This window comes from Salmo salar, chromosome 15 (assembly GCF_965601325.2).
Source record: "Salmo salar chromosome 15, fSalSal1, whole genome shotgun sequence".
NCBI classification, from domain to species: Eukaryota; Metazoa; Chordata; class Actinopteri; order Salmoniformes; family Salmonidae; genus Salmo; species Salmo salar.
Window position 1 is genome coordinate 24,319,233 of NC_138305.1, and position 27,300 is coordinate 24,346,532.

At 45.3% G+C, this 27,300-nt stretch overlaps 1 protein-coding gene across 1 annotated transcript in view; it reads left to right on the forward strand.

Moving 5' to 3' along the window:
* LOC106571038 (steroid hormone receptor ERR2) overlaps positions 1-27,300 on the forward strand; it is a 193,780-nt gene that overhangs the window by 19,273 nt on the left and 147,207 nt on the right. The window contains exons 2-3 of the mRNA XM_045695538.2: positions 5,206-5,633; positions 24,767-24,883. Coding sequence (XP_045551494.1) covers positions 5,219-5,633; positions 24,767-24,883 — 532 coding nt within the window. The 5' untranslated portion in view covers positions 5,206-5,218. The remainder of the gene's footprint in view (positions 1-5,205; positions 5,634-24,766; positions 24,884-27,300) is intronic.

The following is a 27,300-nucleotide window of genomic DNA, read 5'->3' on the forward strand; positions in this document are numbered from 1 at the left end:
TTCTCAATGGTAAACCCACTGATATACCCACTGATATACCCACTGATTCACAATGATATACCCACTGATATACCCACTGATTCTCAATGGTATTCCCACTGATATACCCAATGATTCTCAATGGTAAACCCACTGATATACCCACTGATTCTCAATGGTAAACCCACTGATATACCCACTGATTCACAATGATATACCCACTGATATACCCACTGATTCTCAATGGTATTCCCACTGATATACCCAATGATTCTCAATGGTAAACCCACTGATATACCCACTGATTCTCAATGGTATTCCCACTGATATACCCAATGATTTTCAATGGTAAACCCACTGATATACCAACTGATTCTCAATAATATACCCACTGATATACCCACTGATTCTCAATGGTAAACCCACTGATATACCCACTGATTCTTAGTGATATATCCACTGATATACCCACTGATTCTTAGTGATATACCCACTGATATACCCACTGATTCTCAATTATATTCCCACTGATATACCCACTGACTCTCAATGGTAAACCCAATTATATACCCACTGATTCTATATGGTAAAACCACTGATTTACCCACTGATTCTCAATGGTAACCCCACTGATATACCCACTGATTCTCAATTAAATTCCCACTTATATACCCACTGATTCTCAATGGTAAACCCACTGATATACCCCCTGATTCTTAATGATATACCCACTGATATACCCACTGATTCCCAATGATATACCCACTGATATACCTACTGATTCTCAATGGTAAACCCACTGATATATACCCACTGACATACCCACTGATATATACCCACTGATATACCCACTGATTCCCAATGATATACCCACTGATTTACCCACTGATTCCCAGTGACATACCCACTGATTCTCAATGGTAAACCCACTGATATACCCACTGATTCCCAATGATATACCCACTGATATACCCACTGATTCTCAATGGTAAACCCACTGATTTACCCACTTATTCCCAATGATATACCCACTGGTTCTCAATTATATTCCCACTGATATACCCACTGATTCTCAATGGTAAACCTACTGATTTACCCACTGATTCCCAATGATATACCCACTGATATACCCACTGATTCTCAATGGTAAACCCACTGAAATACCCACTGATTCCAAATGATATACCCACTGATATACCCACTCATTCTCAATGGTAAACCCACTGATATACCCACTGATTCCCAATGATTTACCCACTGATATACCCACTGATTCTCAATTATGTTCCCACTGATATACCCACTGATTCTCAATTACATTCCCACTGATATACACACTGATTCTCAATTATATTCCCAATGATATACCCACTGGTTCTCAATTATATTCCCAATGATAATCCCTCCATCTTTTTTCTGTGAATGCTGAATGATATAATAACCATTTGATTTCTTTACACTTCTCAACTCCCTCCAGCAGATAATACAATCGGCTATACTTTACAAGTGACTACTATGTGAAATCTAGATTACAGTCCAGATTAAAACTCCAGTCTGTTTAATCTTTTATTAGACACAGCCTATGAATGCGTCCCAAATGGCCCACTATTCCCTTCGTAGTGCACTACCTTAAACCCATGGGTCCTGGTATAAACCCATGGGTCCTGGTATAAACCCATGGGTCCTGTGTGTGGTCTCCCGAGTGGCGCAGCGGTCTAAGGCACTGCATCTCAGTGCTGGAGGCGTCACTACAGACACCCTGGTTTGATTCCAGGCTGTATCACAACCGGCCATGATTGGGAGTTCCGTAGGGCAGTGCACAATTGGCCCAGCATCATCCGGGTTTGGCCGGAGTAGGCCGTCATTGTAAATAAGAATTTGTTCTTAACTGACTTGCCCAGTTAAATAAAGGTTAAAGTAATAATCAAGTAGTCCACTGTAGAGAATAGGGGGCCATTTGGGACTCACTCTCTGTTGAATGCAGCCCAACAGAACATACCCCATATCTCCATCCCCATCTAAATGATGTTAGCCATCAGGTCTGACTAATTATGTTAACAGTCTGGTCTGATTAAAAATGCATAAGAAATGTCTGGGAAAATGAGAGTAGGGTTTAGGTCTAAAAGCCGGAAGGAAGGGAGAGGGTCGATACATTGCTCTGTGTGTGTGTGTGTGTGTATCGCGTCTATCTCATTCCAGCAGTTAGGACAGAGGACTAAGATTGTCCCGGCCTGATACTAAAAACTGCGTATTTATATATTTGCCGTATATATTTATATATTTACTGTACATATTTATATATTTGCCGTATATATTCATATATTTTCTGTATACATTTATATATTTGCTGTACATATTGATATATTTGCCGTATATATTTATATATTTGCCATATATATTTATATATTTGCCCATACATATTCATATATTTGTCGTACATATTCATATATTTGCTGTATATATTTATATATTTACCGGATATATTTAATGTATTTGCCATAAATAGTTATTTATATAGTTTTGTATAGATTCTGGGTTGACGTAACAGAAATACAGCAAATTTTATAATCCGTCTATTTCGCAAAGTCTTTACGAGAACTTTCATTTAGTTGACAATCCTCTACTTTCATCAGTCTGGCTGGGGTTGGGATATTCCGATGCACACACAGAGACACACAGACACACAGAGACACACAGACACACAGAGACACAGACACAGGTTTACAGACACTCTGCTCGTTCCCTCATCTCCTTGTGGTAACTCGGCACCATATTTTATCCAACCAGGACTATTGATTGTGATCAGGTCATTATAGCCGTGAGTCTGCGCATGCTGAGAGCAACGACAACTCACCTTCCATTTAACAGCTTGTTTTAAGTTTCATTCACTTTATTCTATTTCCATTGAGTTAACTTCACAGTTAGAGATGAGACGTAAGGCTATTTTCTCATTCTGTTTATGCACAAAATAAATCCCTCTTATTTAAAAAGATATAAGGACAAAGGTCAGCTGGAGGTCAGAGGAAAGGAAACCATAAAGGTGCACACTTAGAAAAGACAGTTCAAAGGATCCCAGTCAGTCTCATGTCACTGTAGGTGTCACGTTCGTTGTAACGATGAGACCAAGGCGCAGCATGCGTAGAGTTCCACATAGTTTAATAAATGAAACTCACCAAACAAAACAATAAAGCACAAACGAAACGTGAAGTAAATGGCGTGCTCACAGGCAACTAACCAAAAAACAAGATCCCACAAAAACCCAGTGGGAAAAGGCTGCCTAAATATGATCCCCAATCAGAGACAACGAAAGACAGCTGCCTCTGATTGGGAACCATATCAGGCCAACATAGAAATACAAAAACATAGATTTGCCCACCCGAGTCACACCCTGACCTAACAAAATACAGAATAAAAAGGCTCTCTAAGGTCAGGGCGTGATAGTACCCCCCCCCCCCCCCCCCAAAGGTGCGGACTCCGGCCGCAAACCTGAACCTATAGGGGAGGGTCCGGGTGGGCATCTCCTCTCGGTGGAGGCTCCGGTGCAGGACGCAGACCCACCTCCGCTTAGGGCTCCCCCCGTTTTCGTGGAACCGGACCGTGGATTGTCGCCGGAGGCTCTGGACCGTAGATCGTCGCCAAAGGAACCGGACAGTAGATCATTGCCGGAGGAACCGGACTGTAGATCATCGCCGGAGGCTCTGATCTGCCGACCGTCGCTGGAGGCTCTGGACCTTGGCTCCTCACTGGAGGCTTCGGGCCATGGATCATCACAGGAGGCTTCATGCCATGGATCATCACTGGAGGCGTCGGGCCATGGATCATCACTGGAGGCGTCGGGCCATGGATCATCACTGGAGGCTTCGGGCCATGGATTATCACTGTAGGCTTCGGGCCATGGATCATCACTGGAGGCTTCGGGCCATGGATCATCACTGCAGGCTACGTGCCATGGATCATCACTGGAGGCTTCGGGCCATGGATTATCACTGTAGGCTTCGGGCCATGGATCATCACTGGAGGCATCGTGCCATGGATCATCACTCAGGCTCCGGGCCATGGATCATCACTGGAGGCTTCGGACCATGGATCATCACTGGAGGCTTTGTACGTGGAGCCGGAACAGGTCTCACCGGACTGAGTAGACGTACTGGCAGCCTGGTGCGTGGAGCTGCCACAGGGCTTACCAGGCTGGGGAGACACACTGGAGCCCGGGTACGTGGAGCTGGAACAGGACTTACCGGACTGGGTAGATGTACTGGAAACCTGGTGCGTGGAGCAGGCACCAGATACACTGGGCCGTGGCGGCGCACTGGAGGTCTCGAGCGCTGAGCCGGCACAATCCGTCCTGGCTGAATGCCCACTCTAGCACGGCAAATGCAGGGCCCAGGCACAGAGCGCTCTGGGCTGTGAATGCGCACTGGAGACATAGTGCGCATCATCGCATAACACGGTGCCTGACCGGTCACACGCTCCCCGTCAGGTCTAAACCCTGACTCCGCCAATCTCCCCACGTGCCCCCCCCCAAAAAATTGGGGGAGCTGCGTCTCGGGCTTCCGTCGTTTCCGTGACTCCCGAACTTGTCGCCGTTCCTTCCTTGCTGCTTCCACCTGTTCCCATGGGAGGCGATCCCTTCCAGCCTGGATCTCCTCCCACATCCAGGATCCTTTGCCGTCCAGGATGTCCTCCCATGTCCACTCCTCCTGGCCACGCTGCTTGGTCTGTTTTTGGTGGGATCTTCTGTCATGTTCATTGTAAGCATGAGACCAAGGCGCAGCATGCGTAGAGTTCCACATATTTTAATAAATGAAACTCACCAAACAAAACAATAAAGCACAAACGAAACGTGAAGTAAATGGCGTGCTCACAGGCAACTAACCAAAAAACAAGATCCCACAAAAACCCAGTGGGAAAAGGCTGCCTAAATATGATCCCCAATCAGAGACAACGAAAGACAGCTGCCTCTGATTGGGAACCATATCAGGCCAACATAGAAATACAAAAACATAGATTTGTCCACCCGAGTCACACCCTGACCTAACAAAATAAAGAATAAAAAGGCTCTCCAAGGTCAGGGCGTGACAGGAGGTCTCACTATCTGTCTCTTTCTTAGACAGTCCTTTAGCACAAAACTGGTAGAACTGGGAAGTATACAATCATTTCAAAACATTCAAATAAAGATAAAGTGATATACAATTATCGTCTCCTCTATTTCCTGTGTTCCTATAGGTTGCTGAGCAGGATGCCCTCTGACCTCCAGGAGCGTCACCTGACCTCCAGCTGTGGCTCCTATATCAAGACCGAGCCCTCCTCCCCCTCCTCCTCATTGGTTGACACCATGAGCCACCACAGTCCCTCTGCCAATAGCGACGCCAGCGGCAGCTACATCAACGTAAACAACCTCAACGGACGCTCGCACGTCCTCAACTCCCCGCCCATGTTCAACCCGGGCATGCTGGGAGGGGGCGGAGCCTGTCTCCGGAGGTATGACGACTGCGGAGAGGGCGTGGCGGAAGATTCGCCAATCAAGTGCGAGTATATGTTGAATGCAATACCAAAAAGGCTGTGTCTGGTGTGTGGGGATATCGCATCAGGTTACCACTATGGGGTCGCCTCCTGTGAGGCCTGCAAAGCCTTCTTCAAAAGGACCATACAAGGTATAGTACCACTCACTCACAGTGGTTCACCTCTCATAGTCCCTATCTGTTCAGGCCCCATTGTCAGTGCATTAACTGTTGGATGATTCTATGTGGTCCCTATGTGTCTGAGTTGAGAGTTGACGGGGTTACAGTCACAGATATACTAAACCAGTTGAGAGTTGCCAGGGTTACAGTCACAGATATACTAAACCAGTTGGGAGTTGCCAGGGTTCCAGTCACAGATATACTAAACCAGTTGAGAGTTGCCAGGGTTCCAGTCACAGATATACTAAACCAGTTGAGAGTTGCCAGGGTTACAGTCACAGATATACTAAACCAGTTGAGAGTTGCCAGGGTTACAGTCACAGATATACTATACCAGTTGAGAGTTGCCAGGGTTACAGTCACAGATATATTAAACCTGTTGAGAGTTGCCAGGGTTACAGTCACAGATATACTAAACCAGTTGGGAGTTGCCAGGGTTACAGTCACAGATATACTAAACCAGTTGAGAGTTGCCAGGGTTACAGTCACAGATATACTAAACCAGTTGAGAGTTGCCAGGGTTCCAGTCACAGATATACTAAACCAGTTGAGAGTTGCCAGGGTTACAGTCACAGATATACTAAACCAGTTGAGAGTTGCCAGGGTTACAGTCACAGATATACTATACCAGTTGAGAGTTGCCAGGGTTACAGTCACAGATATATTAAACCTGTTGAGAGTTGCCAGGGTTACAGTCACAGATATACTAAACCAGTTGAGAGTTGCCAGGGTTACAGTCACAGATTTACTAAACCAGTTGAGAGTTGCCAGGGTTACAGTCACAGATATACTATACCAGTTGAGAGTTGCCAGGGTTACAGTCACAGATATACTATACCAGTTGAGAGTTGCCAGGGTTACAGTCACGGATATATTAAACCTGTTGAGAGTTGCCAGGGTTACAGTCACAGATATATTAAACCTGTTGAGAGTTGCCAGGGTTACAGTCACAGATATACTAAACCAGTTGAGAGTTGCCAGGGTTACAGTCACAGATATACTATACCAGTTGAGAGTTGCCAGGGTTACAGTCACGGATATATTAAACCTGTTGAGAGTTGCCAGGGTTACAGTCACAGATATACTAAACCAGTTGAGAGTTGCCAGGGTTACAGTCACAGATTTACTAAACCAGTTGAGAGTTGCCAGGGTTACAGTCACAGATATACTAAACCAGTTGAGAGTTGCCAGGGATACAGTCACAGATATACTAAACCAGTTGAGAATTGCCAGGGTTACAGTCACAGACATACTCAACCAGTTGAGAGTTGCCAGGGATACAGTCAGATATACTAAACCAGTTGCTTTGGATAGAAGTGTCTGCTAAATGCCATTTTTATTTCTATTTTTTTTAGTCAGCAGACGCTCTAATCCAGAGCAACATACAAGTAAGTAAAACGACCTCATATCATGAAAATTGCAAGTTTTACAACTTTCAACCCCCAAAAACGATGTTGCTAATGGCATAATCAAATATTAGATACAATACAATCTTCTGCTCCGTTCCATTGGTCACAGTTTATTTGGATAGTCCTGATTTTCCATCTGTATATGCTCTACAGATGGTCATACTATCAACAAACTATCTGTTGATAAGCAACTGGTTGCTAAGGTTACGGTTGGGGTTACGGTTAGGTTTAGAATAAGGGTAAGGGTTAAGTTTAGCATTAGGATAAGGGCTAAGGTTAGGGTTAAAGCTAGGGTTAGGGTTAGTAGATATTTGCATATGTAGGAACTTAATTTGATCACCCTGTTGCAGGAGAACTTTCCTGCAATGGAGGACATTTTACATTTTTAGTCTATTTGAGTTTTTAACGGGGTGGCGAGCGGAGTAAGGGAACAAGAACCAACTCCCTGTAATTACGATGAGGAGTTGGCCACGGTTCGGATACCACGCTTTGCGGAGATACGCAATGTGTCTCCAGTGCGCATCCACAGCCCGGTGCGTTCTGTGCCAGCTCCTCGCACTTGTCGTGCGAAAGTGAGCATCCAGCCAGGACGGGTTGTGCCAGCTCTATGCTCCAGACCTCCAGTACGCCTCCTCGGTCCAGGATATGCTGTGCCAGCTCCACGCACCCGGTTTCCAGTGCGTCTCCCCAGCCCGGTACGACCTGTGCCTGCTCCACGCACCCGGCCTCCAGTGCATCTCTCCAGCCTGGTACACCCTGTGCCTGCTCCACGCACGAAGCCTCCAGTGAATATCCATGGCCCGAAGCCTCCAGTGATGATCCATGGCCCGACGCCTCCAGTGATGATCCATGGCCGAAGCCTCCAGTGATGATCCATGGCCCGACGCCTCCAGTGATGATCCATGGCCGAAGCCTCCAGTGATGATCCATGGTACGAAGCCTCCAGTGTTAATCCATGGCACGAAGCCTGCTGTGATGATCCATGGCCCGAAGCCTCCAGTGGTGATCCATGGCCTGAAGCCTCCAGTGGTGATCCATGGCCCGAAGCCTGCAGTGATGATCCATGGCCCGGAGCCTCCAGTGGTGATCCATGGCCCGGAGCCTCCAGTGGTGATCCATGGCCCGGCGCCTCCAGTGACGATCCATGGCCCAGAGCCTCCAGCGATGAGCCAAGGCCCGGAGCCTCCAGCTATGGTCTGCAGTCCAGAGTCTTCAGCGATGGTCGGCAGTCCGGAGCCTCCAGCGACGGTCGGCAGTTCGGAGCCTCCAGCGGGGTTCCCAGTCCGGAGCCTCCAGCGGGGGTTCCCAGTTCGGAGCCTCCGGCGACGATCTACGGTCCGGTTCCTCCGGCGACGATCTACGATCCGGTTCCTCCGGCGACGATCCACGGTCCGGAGCCTCCGGCGACGATCCACGGTCCGGTTCCACGAAAGTGGGGGGAGCGTCAAGCGGAGCGGGGTCTGCGTCCCGCACCGGAGCCTCCACCGAGAGGAGCTGCCCACCCGGACCATCCCCTATAGGTTCAGGTTTGCGGCCAGAGTCCGCACCTTTGGGGGGGTACTGTCACGCCCTGACTTTAGAGAGCCTTTTTTATTCTCTATTTTGTTAGGTCAGGGTGTGACTTGGGTGGCATATCTATGTTTCTATTTCTTTGTTGGCATAGTATGGCTCCCAATCAGAGGCAGCTGTTTATCGTTGTCTCTGATTGGGGATCATACTTACGCAACCCTTTTTCCGACCTGTGATTGTGGGATCTTGTTTTTGTATAGCTGCTGTGAAGCCTGCAGAACGTTACGTTCGGTTTTTGTATTTTGTTGTTTTGTTGGTGTTCACCTAATAAAAGTAAGATGTACGCTTACCACGCTGCACCTTGGTCTCATTCCAACAACGAGCGTAACACTGTCACAGTCTTACGTCTGACCCGCTAGCATAGAACATGAGTTGTAGGCCCAACTAGCTCTCACAGTCTTACGTCAGAATTTGACGTTCATCCATGTTTCTCAAACGTCAAATTTCGAAGTTGTTGCAAACGTGTTTAATTAAATGTAGGCATTAACCTCTACAGGATCGGTAGTTCCCCCACGGGACGGTTCAGCTAACGTAGGCTAATGCGATTAGCATGAGGTTGTAAGTAACAAGAACATTTCCCAGGACATAGATATATCTGATATTGGCAGAAAGCTTAAATCTTTGTTAATCTAACTGCACTGTCCAATTTACAGTAGCTATTACAGTGAAAGAATACCATGCTATTGTTTGAGGAGAGTGCACAGTTATGAACTTAAAGTTATTAATAAAAAAATGTGGCCCATTTGGGCAGTGTTGATACAAAACCTTTAACAGAAATACAATGGTTCATTGGCTCAGTCTAAAACTTTCAACATTCACTGCTGCCATCTAGTGGCCAAATTCGAAATTGCACGTGAGCTGGAGTAATACATTATGACCTTGCTCTTGCATTTCAAAGATGATGGTAAAACAAAAACAAAAAATGTATGTTTTTTTTCTTTGTATTTTCTTTTACCAGATCTAATGTGTTATATTCTCCTACATTAATTTCACATTTCCACAAACTTCGAAGTGTTTCCTTTCAAATGGTATCAAGAATATGCATATCCTTGCTTCAGGTCCTGAGCTACAGGCAGTTTGATTTGGGAATGTCATTTTAGGCGAAAATTGTAAAGAATTGTACGATCCTTAATAAGAGGAAAGAAAATCTCGAAAACATCTTTCTATCGCTGGATTCAAACTTGCAACCTTTGGTATCAGAGGCAGATGCTTATCTTCACACACAAAACATGTGTCACATTTTAAAAAGATAAATTCTGGGTTTAGCCATAATTATGACTTTGTGGCTGTGTTAACAAGTGACGACAGGGGAAATGCTTTTGCTAGCAAAGGATGTAGCCTGACGACAAATACTCTACTCAGGTCTCTCCTATAGAATCATATTGTACAGTCACTCCCACTAAGGCCACATCTGAATGGTTGATATCCCAGGCTTATATGTGTGTTCAATAGCCTGGTGACGATGTTACACCAAGAAACACTTACCTTGATGAAAGCCCCCAACCTAAAGAAACACTTACCTTGATGAAAGCCCCCAACCTAAAGAAACACTTACCTTGATGAAAGCCCCCAACATAAGGAAATTGAAAGTGGCTATCTTCTGGAACTATATTGCTTCTGGAACCAAATCTTCCTCAGTACATAAACACGCACACAACAATATAACAAGTCATACTGTGGGGTGCTGGACCCAGTCAGGTCTTTATATAACAATATAACAAGTCATACTGTGGGGTGATGGACCCAGTCAGGTCTTTATGTAACAAGTCATACTGTGGGGTGCTGGACCCAGTCAGGTCTTTATATAACAATATAACAAGTCATACTGAGGGGTGCTGGACCCAGTCAGGTCTTTATATAACAATATAACAGGTCATACTGTGGGATGCTGGACCCAGTCAGGTCTTTATATAACAAGTCATACTGTGGGGTGCTGGACCCAGTCAGGTCTTTATATAACAATTCATACTGTGGGGTGATGGACCCAGTCAGGTCTTTATATAACAAGTCATACTGTGGGGTGCTGGACCCAGGCAGGTCTTTATATAACAATATAACAGGTCATACTGTGGTGTGCTGGACCCAGTCAGGTCTTTATATAACAAGTCATACTGTGGGGTGCTGGACACAGTCAGGTCTTTATATAACAAGTCATACTGTGGGGTGCTGGACCCAGTCAGGTCTTTATATAACAATATAACAAGTCATAATGTGGGGTGCTGGACCCAGTCAGGTCTTTATATAACAATATAACAAGTCATACTGTGGGGTGTTGGACCCAGTCAGGTCTTTATATAACAATATAACAGGTCATACTGTGGGGTGCTGGACCCAGTCAGGTCTTTATATAACAAGTCATACTGTGGGGTGATGGACCCAGGCAGGTCTTTATATAACAATATAACAGGTCATACTGTGGGGTGCTGGACCCAGTCAGGTCTTTATATAACAAGTCATACTGTGGGGTGCTGGACCCAGTCAGGTCTTTATATAACAATATAACAAGTCATACTGTGGGGTGCTGGACCCAGTCAGGTCTTTATACAACAATATAACAAGTCATACTGTGGGGTGTTGGACCCAGTCAGGTCTTTATACAACAATATAACAAGTCATACTGTGGGGTGCTGGACCCAGTCAGGTCTTAATATAACAATATAACAGGTCATACTATGTGGTGCTGGACCCAGTCAGGTCTTTATATAACAAGTCATACTGTGGGGTGCTGGACCCAGTCAGGTCTTTATATAACAAGTCATACTGTGGGGTGCTGGACCCAGTCAGGTCTTTATATAACAATATAACAAGTCATACTGTGGGGTGCTGGACCCAGTCAGGTCTTTATATAACAAGTCATACTGTGGGGTGCTGGACCCAGTCAGGTCTTTATATAACAATATAACAAGTCATAATGTGGGGTGCTGGACCCAGTCAGGTCTTTATATAACAATATAACAAGTCATACTGTGGGGTGTGGGACCCAGTCAGGTCTTTATATAACAAGTCATACTGTGGGGTGCTGGACCCAGTCAGGTCTTTATATAACAATATAACAAGTCATGCTGTGGGGTGTTGGACCCAGTCAGGTCTTTATATAACAAGTCATACTGTGGGGTGCTGGACCCAGTCAGGGCTTTATATAACAATATAACAGGTCATACTGTGGGGTGCTGGACCCAGTCACATTTTTATATAACAATATAACAGGTCATACTGTGGGGTGATGGACCCAGTCACGTTTTTATATAACAATATAACAAGTCATACTGTGGGGTGATGGACCCAGTCACGTTTTTATATAACAATATAACAAGTCATACTGTGGGGTGCTGGACCCAGTCACATTTTTATATAACAATATAACAGGTCATACTGTGGGGTGATGGACCCAGTCACGTTTTTATATAACAATATAACAAGTCATACTGTGGGGTGCTGGACCCAGTCACGTTTTTATATAACAATATAACAAGTCATACTGTGGGGTGCTGGACCCAGTCAGGTCTTTATATAACAATATAACAGGTCATACTGTGGGGTGTTGGACCCAGTCAGGTCTTTATATAACAAGTCATACTGTGGGGTGCTGGACCCAGTCAGGTCTTTATATAACAAGTCATACTTTGGGGTGCTGGACCCAGTCAGGTCTTTATATAACAATATAACAGGTCATACTGTGGGGTGATGGACCCAGTCAGGTCTTTATATAACAAGTCATACTGTGGGGTGCTGGACCCAGTCAGGTCTTTATATAACAATATAACAGGTCATACTGTGGGGTGTTGGACCCAGTCAGGTCTTTATATAACAAGTCATACTGTGGGGTGCTGGACCCAGTCAGGTCTTTATATAACAAGTCATACTTTGGGGTGCTGGACCCAGTCAGGTCTTTATATAACAATATAACAGGTCATACTGTGGGGTGATGGACCCAGTCAGGTCTTTATATAACAAGTCATACTGTGGGGTGCTGGACCCAGTCAGGTCTTTATATAACAATATAACAAGTCATACTGTGGGGTGTTGGACCCAGTCAGGTCTTTATATAACAAGTCATACTGTGGGGTGCTGGACCCAGTCAGGTCTTTATATAACAATATAACAGGTCATACTGTGGGGTGCTGGACCCAGTCAGGTCTTTATATAACAAGTCATACTGTGGGGTGATGAACCCAGTCAGGTCTTTATATAACAATATAACAGGTCATACTGTGGGGTGCTGGAACCAGTCAGGTCTTTATATAACAAGTCATACTGTGGAGTGCTGGACCCAGTCAGGTCTTTATATAACAGGTCATACTGTGGGGTGCTGGACCCAGTCAGGTCTTTATATAACAGGTCATACTGTGGGGTGCTGGACCCAGTCAGGTCTTTATATAACAGGTCATACTGTGGGGTGCTGGACCCAGGCAGGTCTTTATATAACAATATAACAAGTCATATTGTGGGGTGCTGGACCCAGTCAGGTCTTTATATAACAAGTCATACTGTGGGGTGATGGACCCAGTCAGGTCTTTATATAACAGGTCATACTGTGGAGTGCTGGACACAGTCAGGTCTTTATATAACAATATAACAGGTCATACTGTGGGGTGCTGGACCCAGTCAGGTCTTTATATAACAAGTCATACTGTGGGGTGATGGACCCAGTCAGGTCTTTATATAACAAGTCATACTGTGGGGTGTTGGACCCAGTCAGGTCTTTATATAACAAGTCATACTGTGGGGTGCTGGACCCAGTCAGGTCTTTATATAACAAGTCATACTGTGGGGTGCTGGACCCAGTCAGGTCTTTATATAACAAGTCATACTGTGGGGTGCTGGACCCAGTCAGGTCTTTATATAACAATATAACAGGTCATACTGTGGGGTGCTGGACCCAGTCAGGTCTTTATACAACAATATAACAAGTCATACTGTGGGGTGCTGGACCCAGTCAGGTCTTTATATAACAATATAACAAGTCATACTGTGGGGTGTTGGACCCAGTCAGGTCTTTATATAACAAGTCATACTGTGGGGTGCTGGACCCAGTCAGGTCTTTATATAACAATATAACAAGTCATACTGTGGGGTGCTGGACCCAGTCAGGTCTTTATATAACAATATAACAGGTCATACTGTGGTGTGCTGGACCCAGTCAGGTCTTTATATAACAAGTCATACTGTGGGGTGCTGGACCCAGTCAGGTCTTTATATAACAATATAACAAGTCATGCTGTGGGGTGTTGGACCCAGTCAGGTCTTTATATAACAAGTCATACTGTGGGGTGCTGGACCCATTCAGGGCTTTATATAACAATATAACAGGTCATACTGTGGGGTGATGGACCCAGTCACATTTTTATATTACAATATAACAGGTCATACTGTGGGGTGATGGTCCCAGTCACGTTTTTATATAACAATATAACAAGTCATACTGTGGGGTGCTGGACCCAGTCACGTTTTTATATAACAATATAACAAGTCATACTGTGGGGTGCTGGACCCAGTCAGGTCTTTATATAACAATATAATAGGTCATACTGTGGGGTGTTGGACCCAGTCAGGTCTTTATATAACAAGTCATACTGTGGGGTGCTGGACCCAGTCAGGTCTTTATATAACAAGTCATACTTTGGGGTGCTGGACCCAGTCAGGTCTTTATATAACAATATAACAAGTCATACTGTGGGGTGCTGGACCCAGTCAGGTCTTTATATAACAATATAACAAGTCATACTGTGGGGTGTTGGACCCAGTCAGGTCTTTATATAACAAGTCATACTGTGGGGTGCTGGACCCAGTCAGGTCTTTATATAACAATATAACAGGTCATACTGTGGGGTGCTGGACCCAGTCAGGTCTTTATATAACAATATAACAGGTCATACTGTGGGGTGCTGGAACCAGTCAGGTCTTTATATAACAAGTCATACTGTGGAGTGCTGGACCCAGTCAGGTCTTTATATAACAGGTCATACTGTGGGGTGCTGGACCCAGTCAGGTCTTTATATAACAGGTCATACTGTGGGGTGCTGGACCCAGGCAGATCTTTATATAACAATATAACAAGTCATATTGTGGGGTGCTGGACCCAGTCAGGTCTTTATATAACAAGTCATACTGTGGGGTGATGGACCCAGTCAGGTCTTTATATAACAAGTCATACTGTGGGGTGCTGGACCCAGTCAGGTCTTTATATAACAATATAACAGGTCATACTGTGGGGTGCTGGAACCAGTCAGGTCTTTATATAACAAGTCATACTGTGGGGTGCTGGACCCAGTCAGGTCTTTATATAACAGGTCATACTGTGGGGTGCTGGACCCAGTCAGGTCTTTATATAACAGGTCATACTGTGGGGTGCTGGACCCAGTCAGGTCTTTATATAACAGGTCATACTGTGGGGTGCTGGACCCAGGCAGGTCTTTATATAACAATATAACAAGTCATATTGTGGGGTGCTGGACCCAGTCAGGTCTTTATATAACAAGTCATACTGTGGGGTGATGGACCCAGTCAGGTCTTTATATAACAAGTCATACTGTGGGGTGCTGGACCCAGTCAGGTCTTTATATAACAAGTCATACTGTGGGGTGCTGGACCCAGTCAGGTCTTTATATAACAATATAACAGGTCATACTGTGGGGTGCTGGACCCAGTCAGGTCTTTATACAACAATATAACAAGTCATACTGTGGGGTGCTGGACCCAGTCAGGTCTTTATATAACAGGTCATACTGTGGGGTGCTGGACCCAGTCAGGTCTTTATATAACAGGTCATACTGTGGGGTGCTGGACCCAGGCAGGTCTTTATATAACAATATAACAAGTCATATTGTGGGGTGCTGGACCCAGTCAGGTCTTTATATAACAAGTCATACTGTGGGGTGATGGACCCAGTCAGGTCTTTATATAACAGGTCATACTGTGGGGTGCTGGACACAGTCAGGTCTTTATATAACAAGTCATACTGTGGGGTGATGGACCCAGTCAGGTCATTATATAACAAGTCATACTGTGGGGTGCTGGACCCAGTCAGGTCTTTATATAACAAGTCATACTGTGGGGTGCTGGACCCAGTCAGGTCTTTATATAACAATATAACAGGTCATACTGTGGGGTGCTGGACCCAGTCAGGTCTTTATACAACAATATAACAAGTCATACTGTGGGGTGCTGGACCCAGTCAGGTCTTTATATAACAATAAAACAGGTCATACTGTGGGGTGCTGGACCCAGTCAGGTCTTTATATAACAATATAACAAGTCATACTGTGGGGTGCTGGACCCAGTCAGCTCTTTATATAACAATATAACAGGTCATACTGTGGTGTGCTGGACCCAGTTAGGTCTTTATATAACAAGTCATACTGTGGGGTGCTGGACCCAGTCAGGTCTTTATATAACAATATAACAAGTCATACTGTGGGGTGCTGGACCCAGTCAGGTCTTTATATAACAATATAACAGGTCATACTGTGGGATGCTGGACCCAGTCAGATCTTTATATAACAAGTCATACTGTGGGGTGCTGGACCCAGTCAGGTCTTTATATAACAAGTCATACTGTGGGGTGCTGGACCCAGTCAGGTCTTAATATAACAATATAACACGTCATACTGTGGGGTGCTGGACCCAGTCAGGTCTTTATATAACAAGTCATACTGTGGGGTGCTGGACCCAGTCAGGTCTTTATATAACAAGTCATACTGTGGGGTGCTGCACCCAGTCAGGTCTTTATATAACAATATAACAAGTCATAATGTGGGGTGCTGGACCCAGTCAGGTCTTTATATAACAATATAACAAGTCATACTGTGGGGTGCTGGACCCAGTCAGATCTTTATATAACAAGTCATACTGTGGGGTGCTGGACCCAGTCAGGTCTTTATATAACAATATAACAAGTCATACTGTGGGGTGTTGGACCCAGTCAGGTCTTTATATAACAAGTCATACTGTGGAGTGCTGGACCCAGTCAGGTCTTTATATAACAAGTCATACTGTGGGGTGCTGGACCCAGTCAGGTCTTTATATAACAAGTCATACTGTGGGGTGCTGGACCCAGTCAGGTCTTTATATAACAATATAACAGGTCATACTGTGGGGTGCTGGACCCAGTCAGGTCTTTATATAACAATATAACAGGTCATACTGTGGGGTGCTGGAACCAGTCAGGTCTTTATATAACAAGTCATACTGTGGAGTGCTGGACCCAGTCAGGTCTTTATATAACAGGTCATACTGTGGGGTGCTGGACCCAGTCAGGTCTTTATATAACAGGTCATACTGTGGGGTGCTGGACCCAGGCAGATCTTTATATAACAATATAACAAGTCATATTGTGGGGTGCTGGACCCAGTCAGGTCTTTATATAACAAGTCATACTGTGGGGTGATGGACCCAGTCAGGTCTTTATATAACAAGTCATACTGTGGGGTGCTGGACCCAGTCAGGTCTTTATATAACAATATAACAGGTCATACTGTGGGGTGCTGGAACCAGTCAGGTCTTTATATAACAAGTCATACTGTGGGGTGCTGGACCCAGTCAGGTCTTTATATAACAGGTCATACTGTGGGGTGCTGGACCCAGTCAGGTCTTTATATAACAGGTCATACTGTGGGGTGCTGGACCCAGTCAGGTCTTTATATAACAGGTCATACTGTGGGGTGCTGGACCCAGGCAGGTCTTTATATAACAATATAACAAGTCATATTGTGGGGTGCTGGACCCAGGCAGGTCTTTATATAACAATATAACAAGTCATATTGTGGGGTGCTGGACCCAGTCAGGTCTTTATATAACAAGTCATACTGTGGGGTGATGGACCCAGTCAGGTCTTTATATAACAATATAACAAGTCATACTGTGGGGTGCTGGACACAGTCAGGTCTTTATATAACAATATAACAGGTCATACTGTGGGGTGCTGGACCCAGTCAGGTCTTTATATAACAAGTCATACTGTGGGGTGATGGACCCAGTCAGGTCTTTATATAACAAGTCATACTGTGGGGTGCTGGACCCAGTCAGGTCTTTATATAACATGTCATACTGTGGGGTGCTGGACCCAGTCAGGTCTTTATATAACAATATAACAGGTCATACTGTGGGGTGCTGGACCCAGTCAGGTCTTTATACAACAATATAACAAGTCATACTGTGGGGTGCTGGACCCAGTCAGGTCTTTATATAACAATATAACAAGTCATACTGTGGGGTGCTGGACCCAGTCAGGTCTTTATATAACAATATAACAGGTGGGGTGCTGGACCCAGTCAGGTCTTTATATAACAATATAACAAGTCATACTGTGGGGTGCTGGACCCAGTCAGGTCTTTATATAACAATATAACAGGTCATACTGTGGGGTTCTGGACCCAGTCAGGACCCACATTCACCCACTCCCCCGCTGAAAGATCAGCCACAAAATGTTGGCACCATTGTAGTAGGTTGTAATCAAGCCCTGGTCTCCATGGGAACAGAAGAGGAATACCTGGTACGGTGGTCTCAGGTTGGCCTATTGAAGACCACCAGCTGTCCTCCTCTCTCTCTCCTCTGTGGCATTGCGTTGTCCATCACCAGTCGTCGTACAACCCCCCCCCCCCCCCCCCCCCCCACTTCCTTTCTGCTTATTTTCTCCATCATGGAGGACAGATCTTAATGGAACTCATCTGTCCGATACCATAGGAGGCTCAGTCAATAACAATCAGCGTTGATGGGCCACTGTGACTAAAAACCTGGCTGTTCATTGGGGGGAAAAGTCAGTGTGTGTGGGGGGGGAATCAGGGGTGGCCAATTAGGACACTAAGGCAATAACAGTAATAACAGTACTAACAGTAATAACAGTAATAACAGCGATAACAGTAATAACAGTAATAACAGCGATAACAGTAATAACAGTAATAACAGTGATAACAGTAATAACAGTAATAACAGCGATAACAGTAATAACAGTAATAACAGTAATAACAGTAATAACAGTAATAACAGTAATAACAGTGATAACAGCGATAACAGTAATAACAGTAATAACAGCGATAACAGTAATAACAGTAATAACAGCGATAACAGTAATAACAGTAATAACAGTAATAACAGTGATAACAGTACTAACAGTAATAACAGCGATAACAGTAATAACAGAGATAACAGTAATAACAGTAATAACAGTGATAACAGTAATAACAGTGATAACAGTAATAACAGTGATAACAGTGATAACAGTAATAACAGTAATAACAGTGATAACAGTGATAACAGTAATAACAGTAATAACAGTAATAACAGTGATAACAGTAATAACAGTGATAACAGTAATAACAGTGATAACAGTAATAACAGTGATAACAGTGATAACAGTAATAACAGTAATAACAGTAATAACAGTAATAACAGTAATAACAGTAATAACAGTGATAACAGTAATAACAGTGATAACAGTGATAACAGTAATAACAGTAATAACAGTGATAACAGTAATAACAGTGATAACAGTAATAACAGTAATAACAGTAATAACAGTGATAACAGTAATAACAGTGATAACAGTAATAACAGTGATAACAGTAATAACAGTGATAACAGTGATAACAGTGATAACAGTAATAACAGTGATAACAGTGATAACAGTAATAACAGTAATAACAGTGATAACAGTAATAACAGTGATAACAGTAATAACAGTAATAACAGTAATAACAGTGATAACAGTAATAACAGTGATAACAGTGATAACAGTGATAACAGTAATAACAGTGATAACAGTACTAACAGTACTAACAGTGATAACAGTGATAACAGTAATAACAGTGATAACAGTAATAACAGTAATAACAGTGATAACAGTAATAACAGTAATAACAGTGATAACAGTAATAACAGTGATAACAGTAATAACAGTGATAACAGTGATAACAGTAATAACAGTAATAACAGTGATAACAGTAATAACAGTGATAACAGTAATAACAGTAATAACAGTAATAACAGTGATAACAGTAATAACAGTGATAACAGTGATAACAGTGATAACAGTAATAACAGTGATAACAGTACTAACAGTACTAACAGTGATAACAGTGATAACAGTAATAACAGTAATAACAGTGATAACAGTAATAACAGTAATAACAGTGATAACAGTAATAACAGTGATAACAGTAATAACAGTAATAACAGTAATAACAGTGATAACAGTAATAACAGTGATAACAGTGATAACAGTGATAACAGTAATAACAGTGATAACAGTACTAACAGTACTAACAGTGATAACAGTAATAACAGTACTAACAGTACTAACAGTGATAACAGTGATAACAGTAATAACAGTAATAACAGTGATAACAGTGATAACAGTAATAACAGTGATAGATGAGAGACAGAAAGAGAGAGAGAGAGAGGGGGGGGAGAGAGAGAAGTGGGAGAGAGAGAGGGAGGAGAGAGAGAAGGGGGGGAGAGAGAGAGAGAGGGGGAGAGAGAGAAGGGGGAGAGAGAGAGGGAGAGAGAGAGAAGGGGGGGAGAGAGAGAAGGGGGAGAGAGAGAGGGGGAGAGAGAGAAGGGGGAGAGAGAGAGGGGAGAGAGAGAAGGGGGAGAGAGGGGGAGAGAGAGAAGGGGGAGAGAGGGGGGAGAGAGAGAGAAGGGGGAGAGAGGGGGAGAGAGAGAGAGAGATAGATGAGAGAGAGAGAGAGAGAGAGAGAGAGCGAGAGGGAGAGAGAGAGAGAGAGAGAAGGGGGGAGAGAGAGGGGGGAGAGAGAGGTGGGAGAGAGAGGGGGAGAGAGAGTGATAGATGAGAGAGAGAGAGATAGAGAGAGAGAGAGAGATGAGGAAAGAGAGGGAGATGAGGAAAGAGAGAGAGACGAGGAAAGAGACAGATGAGACAGAGATAGAGAGAGGGGGGAGGAGAGAAAGAGAGTGCGATGAGGAGAGAGAGATGAGAGAGAGAAAGAGACATTCTTGGCACTGGTTGAAAGGAGAGGCCCTCCTTCCTAATGGATTGGTAGTAGGGATGGTGGAGGACAAGGAGAGGTCCAGCTAGAGTGGGGATGAGAAGGTGGAGCACAGCATTGCATAATAATATATCAACATTTAGAGGAAAAGAAGAGAGGGCCGGGTAGAAGGGTAGAAGAGGGCCGGAGAGAGAAGAACGTCCTCTGAGGGGATAAAAAGGTGGACAGGAGAGCTGATTAAAGTAAGGGTGTATTACAACCTTAAGAAATAACCTGCTACATTAAGGTGATATGTGAGGATACTCTGTTAGATTTCATGTTAATGTTATTGCCTGTTTTTCCCTGCATCATCTTACTTTATTATATTGGTTTAAACTTTATGACATTATTACTACAGTTATGGTATTATTACTACAGTTATGGCATTATTACTACAGTTATGACAGCGTAGCCTAGTGGTTAGAGGCAGGTAGCCTAGTGGTTAGAGCAGGTAGCCTAGTGGTTAGAGCAGGTGGCCTAGTGGTTAGAGCGTTGGGCCAATAACCGAAGGTTGCAAGATTGAATCCCCGAGCTGACAAGGTAAAAATCTGTCGTTCTGACCATGAACAAGGCAGTTAACCCACTGTTCCTAGGCCGTCATTGAAAATAACAATTTGTTCTTAACTGACTTGCCTAGTTAAATAAAGATAAAATAAAACAATTAAAAATTATCCCAATTGTGACATTATTATTATAACAGTTTCAAGTTTTTAATGTCACGTGCACAAGTATAGTGAAATGCTTTTCTTGCAAACTTCTAAACAAACAATGCAGTAATCAATATCATTGTAGCGCTAACGACATTGTTCTTACAGTTATGAGAATTGCATCAAGTTTCAGTGCCTACAAATGATTTCTGAAAGTTATAAACAACACCGTTCAGAAATATGTATTACACTAGATCAAAGTCGACAAGTGTTGATTAGCTGAATCAAGTGTGGTAGAGCTGAGCTTTGGAGAAAACGTACAGCCATGCATTTCGGCAGGACTGGAGTTGAGAAACTCTAAACTAACTGTAAATCATTTTTTTACTAACCCCAAACGTTACGGCATGGAGGTTCTGCCAACATCCTGGCGTCGAGCCACAGTCCACACACTGTTCATATGACCACGCTGACACGATGACGTGATCCTGAGGAATGTTGGACCTTCTCCTCCACCAGACCTGGGAGGCACCAGCAGACCTGCACCACACACACACACACACACACACACACACACACACACACACACACACACACACACACACACACACACACACACACACACACACACACACACACACACACACACACACACACACACACACACACACACACACACAGCACCTAGCTGGCTGTTTTTAGCTGTCATTAATGCATCTTTAGTGTTACAGAATGTCATTTAAAAACATTTAATCAAAAGGGATTATTCCTGGTCTTTGATGAGAGTTTTGTCATTGACTATTTCTGTCTGAATAGAGGTCATGTTTTTTCCACAGAGTACATATTCATCCTTCAACTGGATCTCTGAATGCACACAAAGGAAGTAAACAACAGGCCTCAACCTTCTGTTACCGCGGATACGTCTGGTCTCCTGGATGTTTAGGGAGGGTGCATAATTATAATGCAGTGGAATTAATCTCCAATGAAACTGCAGAGAGAGACGGACTTGAATAATGCATCGAGCGGCTTTGCTACATGACAGGATACAGACGGGCCCTTCAGACTGGCAACAATAACAATAGGTCTGGTCTGGGTCTGGTCCTGGTCTGGGTCTGGGTCTGGTCTGGTTCTGGTCTGGTCTGGGTTTGGTCTGGTCTGGTTCTGGTCTGGGTCTGGTCTGGGTCTGGGTCTGGGTCTGGTCTGGGTCTGGGTCTGGTCTGGTCTGGTCTGGTCTGGGTCTGGGTCTGGTTCTGGTCTGGTCTGGGTTTGGTCTGGTCTGGTTCTGGTCTGGTCTGGGTTTGGTCTGGGTCTGGTCTGGGTCTGGTCTAGGTCTGGTCTGGGTCTGGGTCTGGGTCTGGTCTGGGTCTGGGTCTGGTCTGGGTCTGGGTCTGGTCTGGTCTGGTCTGGTCTGGGTCTGGTCTGGGTTTGGTCTGGTCTGGTTCTGGTCTGGTCTGGGTTTGGTCTGGGTCTGGTCTGGGTCTGGTCTAGGTCTGGTCTGGGTCTGGGTCTGGTCTGGGTCTGGTCTGGGTCTGGGTCTGGTCTGGGTCTGGTCTGGGTCTGGGTCTGGTCTGGGTCTGGTCTGGTCTGGGTCTGGGTCTTTAATATAGAGGGGGTTTGAGTTGAGGATGGAATTACTTTTCTTGAAATAGCAGCTGCCTGAAATCTACAGCATGTACTCAGTTTGTTTTGTAGGCAACTGCTACTATTGTAATGGAAAGAGAGATCATCAACTGCTACTATTGTAATGGAAAGAGAGATCATCAACTGCTACTATTGTAATGGAAAGAGAGATCATCAACTGCTACTATTGCAACGGAAAGAGAGATCACCAACTGCTACTATTGTAATGGAAAGAGAGATCATCAACTGCTACTATTGCAACGGAAAGAGAGATCACCAACTGCTACTATTGTAATGGAAAGAGAGATCATCAACTGCTACTATTGCAACAGAAAGAGAGATCACCAACTGCTACTATTGCAACGGAAAGAGAGATCATCAACTGCTACTATTGTAATGGAAAGAGAGATCATCAACTGCTACTATTATAATGGGAAGAGAGATCATCAACTGCTACTATTGCAACGGAAAGAGAGATAATCAACTGCTACTATTGTAATGGAAAGAGAGATCATCAACTGCTACTATTGTAATGGAAAGAGAGATCATCAACTGCTACTATTGCAACGGAAAGAGAGATCACCAACTGCTACTATTGTAATGGAAAGAGAGATCATCAACTGCTACTATTGCAACAGAAAGAGAGATCACCAACTGCTACTATTGCAACGGAAAGAGAGATCATCAACTGCTACTATTGTAATGGAAAGAGAGATCATCAACTGCTACTATTGTAATGGAAAGAGAGATCATCAACTGCTACTATTGCAACGGAAAGAGAGATAATCAACTGCTACTATTGTAATGGAAAGAGAGATCATCAACGGCTACTATTGTAATGGAAAGAGAGATCATTAATTGCTACTATTGTAATGGAAAGAGAGATCATCAACTGCTGCTATTGCAACGGAAAGAGAGATCATCAACTGCTACTATTGTAATGGAAAGAGAGATCATCAACTGCTGCTATTGCAACGGAAAGAGAGATCATCAACTGCTACTATTGTAATGGAAAGAGAGATCATCAACTGCTACTATTGTAATGGAAAGCGATATCGTCATAGAGGAAGCCTGAGTTTGATTACATTCAATTTGAAACTTTACTTCCATTTACGTTAAATAGTTCGCTCTATTATTCATTGTGATGTCAAATCGAATTCCATTAAACTTTATTTATAGAGCACGTTGCTTAAACGGGATGCATTGCTTAACTAATAAAATAATACAAGGTGAAAAAGATCAAACACAAAACGTTTCTATGCAAATATGAAATCAAGATAGATATGAATGAAATTAAGATCTAAATTAAAATAACAGAATATGTCAGGGACTAATGCAGCGGGGTATGAAGGGATCAAATACATAATATTTGGTAATGTTTTGAAAATGTATCATTATAGATAACAAAAGTTAAGAAAAACAGAATGATCTCTTGAGTGGTCTTCATGGTCTTCTCTACTCTCTCCCCAGGGAACATAGAGTACAGCTGTCCAGTCACTAACCCATGGTCTTCTCTACTCTCTCCCCAGGGAACATAGAGTACAGCTGTCCAGTCACTAACCCATGGTCTTCTCTACTCTCTCCCCAGGGAACATAGAGTACAGCTGTCCAGTCACTAACCCATGGTCTTCTCTACTCTCTCCCCAGGGAACATAGAGTACAGCTGTCCAGTCACTAACCCATGGTCTTCTCTACTCTCTCCCCAGGGAACATAGAGTACAGCTGTCCAGTCACTAACCCATGGTCTTCTCTACTCTCTCCCCAGGGAACATAGAGTACAGCTGTCCAGCCACTAACCCATGGTCTTCTCTACTCTCTCCCCAGGGAACATAGAGTACAGCTGTCCAGCCACTAACCCATGGTCTTCTCTACTCTCTCCCCAGGGAACATAGAGTACAGCTGTCCAGCCACTAACGACTGTCAAATCACCAAGAGGAGACGCAAGTCCTGCCAGGCCTGTCGCTTCATGAAGTGTCTCAAAGTGGGCATGCTCAAGGAGGGTGAGTCCACATCCCTCTAACCATTTGTCTCTCTCGGTCTCTGTCTCTCTCTGTCTCTGTATCTCTCTGTCTTTCTATCTCTCTGTCTCTCTATCTCTCTGTCTCTTTCTGTCTCTTTCTGTCTCTTTCTCTCTCTGTTTCTGTCTCTGTCTCTGTCTCTCTCTTTCTCTGTCTCTCTCTGTCTCTGTCTCTCTCTCTGCTTCTTTCGCTTTCTATTGCTGTCTGTCCATCCTTTTTTCAGTTGTTTGGTCAGTCAAAGGGTTGTTGTCCAAAGTATTCCCTGTATACGAACGGGATGATATTTTCAGAAGTTCCAAAAGGGTATTATAGGAAGGCTAGCTGCAGCTAGTGAGATACCGATGACATCATCTCTTAGCCTGCCACCCGGCTCTCTAGGCCGGTGCAGGCTATCTGTTCTGCTGAGGAGATCCATCCCTCCCTACCTCTATACAGCCTCTCTAGGCCCAGCACGGCCCGGCAGGCTATCTGTTCTGCTGAGGAGGTCCATCCCTCCCTACCTCTATACAGCCTCTCTAGGCCCAGCACGGCCCGGGGCTATCTGTTCTGCTGAGGAGATCCATCCCTCCCTACCTCTATACAGCCTCTCTAGGCCCAGCACGGCCCAGGGCTATCTGTTCTGCTGAGGAGGCCCATCCCTCCCTACCTCTATACAGCCTCTCTAGGCCCAGCACGGCCCGGGGCTATCTGTTCTGCTGAGGAGGTCCATCCCTCCCTACCTCTATACAGCCTCTCTAGGCCCAGCACGGCCCGGCAGGCTATCTGTTCTGCTGAGGAGGTCCATCCCTCCCTACCTCTATACAGCCTCTCTAGGCCCAGCACGGCCCGGGGCTATCTGTTCTGCTGAGGAGATCCATCCCTCCCTACCTCTATACAGCCTCTCTAGGCCCAGCACGGCTGGGGATATCTGTTCTGCTGAGGAGATCCATCCCTCCCTACCTCTATACAGCCTCTCTAGGCCCAGCACGGCCCGGGGCTATCTGTTCTGCTGAGGAGGTCCATCCCTCCCTACCTCTATACAGCCGCTCTAGGCCCAGCACGGCCCGGGGCTATCTGTTCTGCTGAGGAGGCCCATCCCTCCCTACCTCTATACAGCCTCTCTAGGCCCAGTACGGCCAGGGCAGGCTATCTGTTCTGCTGAGGAGATCCATCCCTCCCTACCTCTATACAGCCTCTCTAGGCCCAGCACGGCCCGGCAGGCTATCTGTTCTGCTGAGGAGGTCCATCCCTCCCTACCTCTATACAGCCTCTCTAGGCCCAGCACGGCTGGGGATATCTGTTCTGCTGAGGAGATCCATCCCTCCCTACCTCTATACAGCCTCTCTAGGCCCAGCACGGCCCGGCAGGCTATCTGTTCTGCTGAGGAGGTCCATCCCTCCCTACCTCTATACTGCCTCTCTAGGCCCAGCACGGCCCGGGGCTATCTGTTCTGCTGAGGAGGTCCATCCCTCCCTACCTCTATACAGCCTCTCTAGGCCCAGCACGGCCCAGCAGGCTATCTGTTCTGCTGAGGAGATCCATCCCTCCCTACCTCTATACAGCCTCTCTAGGCCCAGCACGGCCCAGCAGGCTATCTGTTCTGCTGAGGAGGTCCATCCCTCCCTACCGCTATACAGCCTCTCTAGGCCCAGCACGGCCCGGGGATATCTGTTCTGCTGAGGAGGTCCATCCCTCCCTACCTCTATACAGCCTCTCTAGGCCCAGCACGGCCCGGGGCTATCTGTTCTGCTGAGGAGATCCATCCCTCCCTACCTCTATACAGCCTCTCTAGGCCCAGCACGGCCCGGCAGGCTATCTGTTCTGCTGAGGAGGTCCATCCCTCCCTACCTCTATACAGCCTCTCTAGGCCCAGCACGGCCCGGCAGGCTATCTGTTCTGCTGAGGAGGTCCATCCCTCCCTACCTCTATACTGCCTCTCTAGGCCCAGCACGGCCCGGCAGGCTATCTGTTCTGCTGAGGAGGTCCATCCCTCCGTACCTCTATACAGCCTCTCTAGGCCCAGCACGGCCCGGGGCTATCTGTTCTGCTGAGGAGATCCATCCCTCCCTACCTCTATACAGCCTCTCTAGGCCCAGCACGGCCCAGGGCTATCTGTTCTGCTGAGGAGGCCCATCCCTCCCTACCTCTATACAGCCTCTCTAGGCCCAGCACGGCCCGGGGCTATCTGTTCTGCTGAGGAGGTCCATCCCTCCCTACCTCTATACAGCCTCTCTAGGCCCAGCACGGCCCGGCAGGCTATCTGTTCTGCTGAGGAGGTCCATCCCTCCCTACCTCTATACAGCCTCTCTAGGCCCAGCACGGCCCGGGGCTATCTGTTCTGCTGAGGAGATCCATCCCTCCCTACCTCTATACAGCCTCTCTAGGCCCAGCACGGCTGGGGATATCTGTTCTGCTGAGGA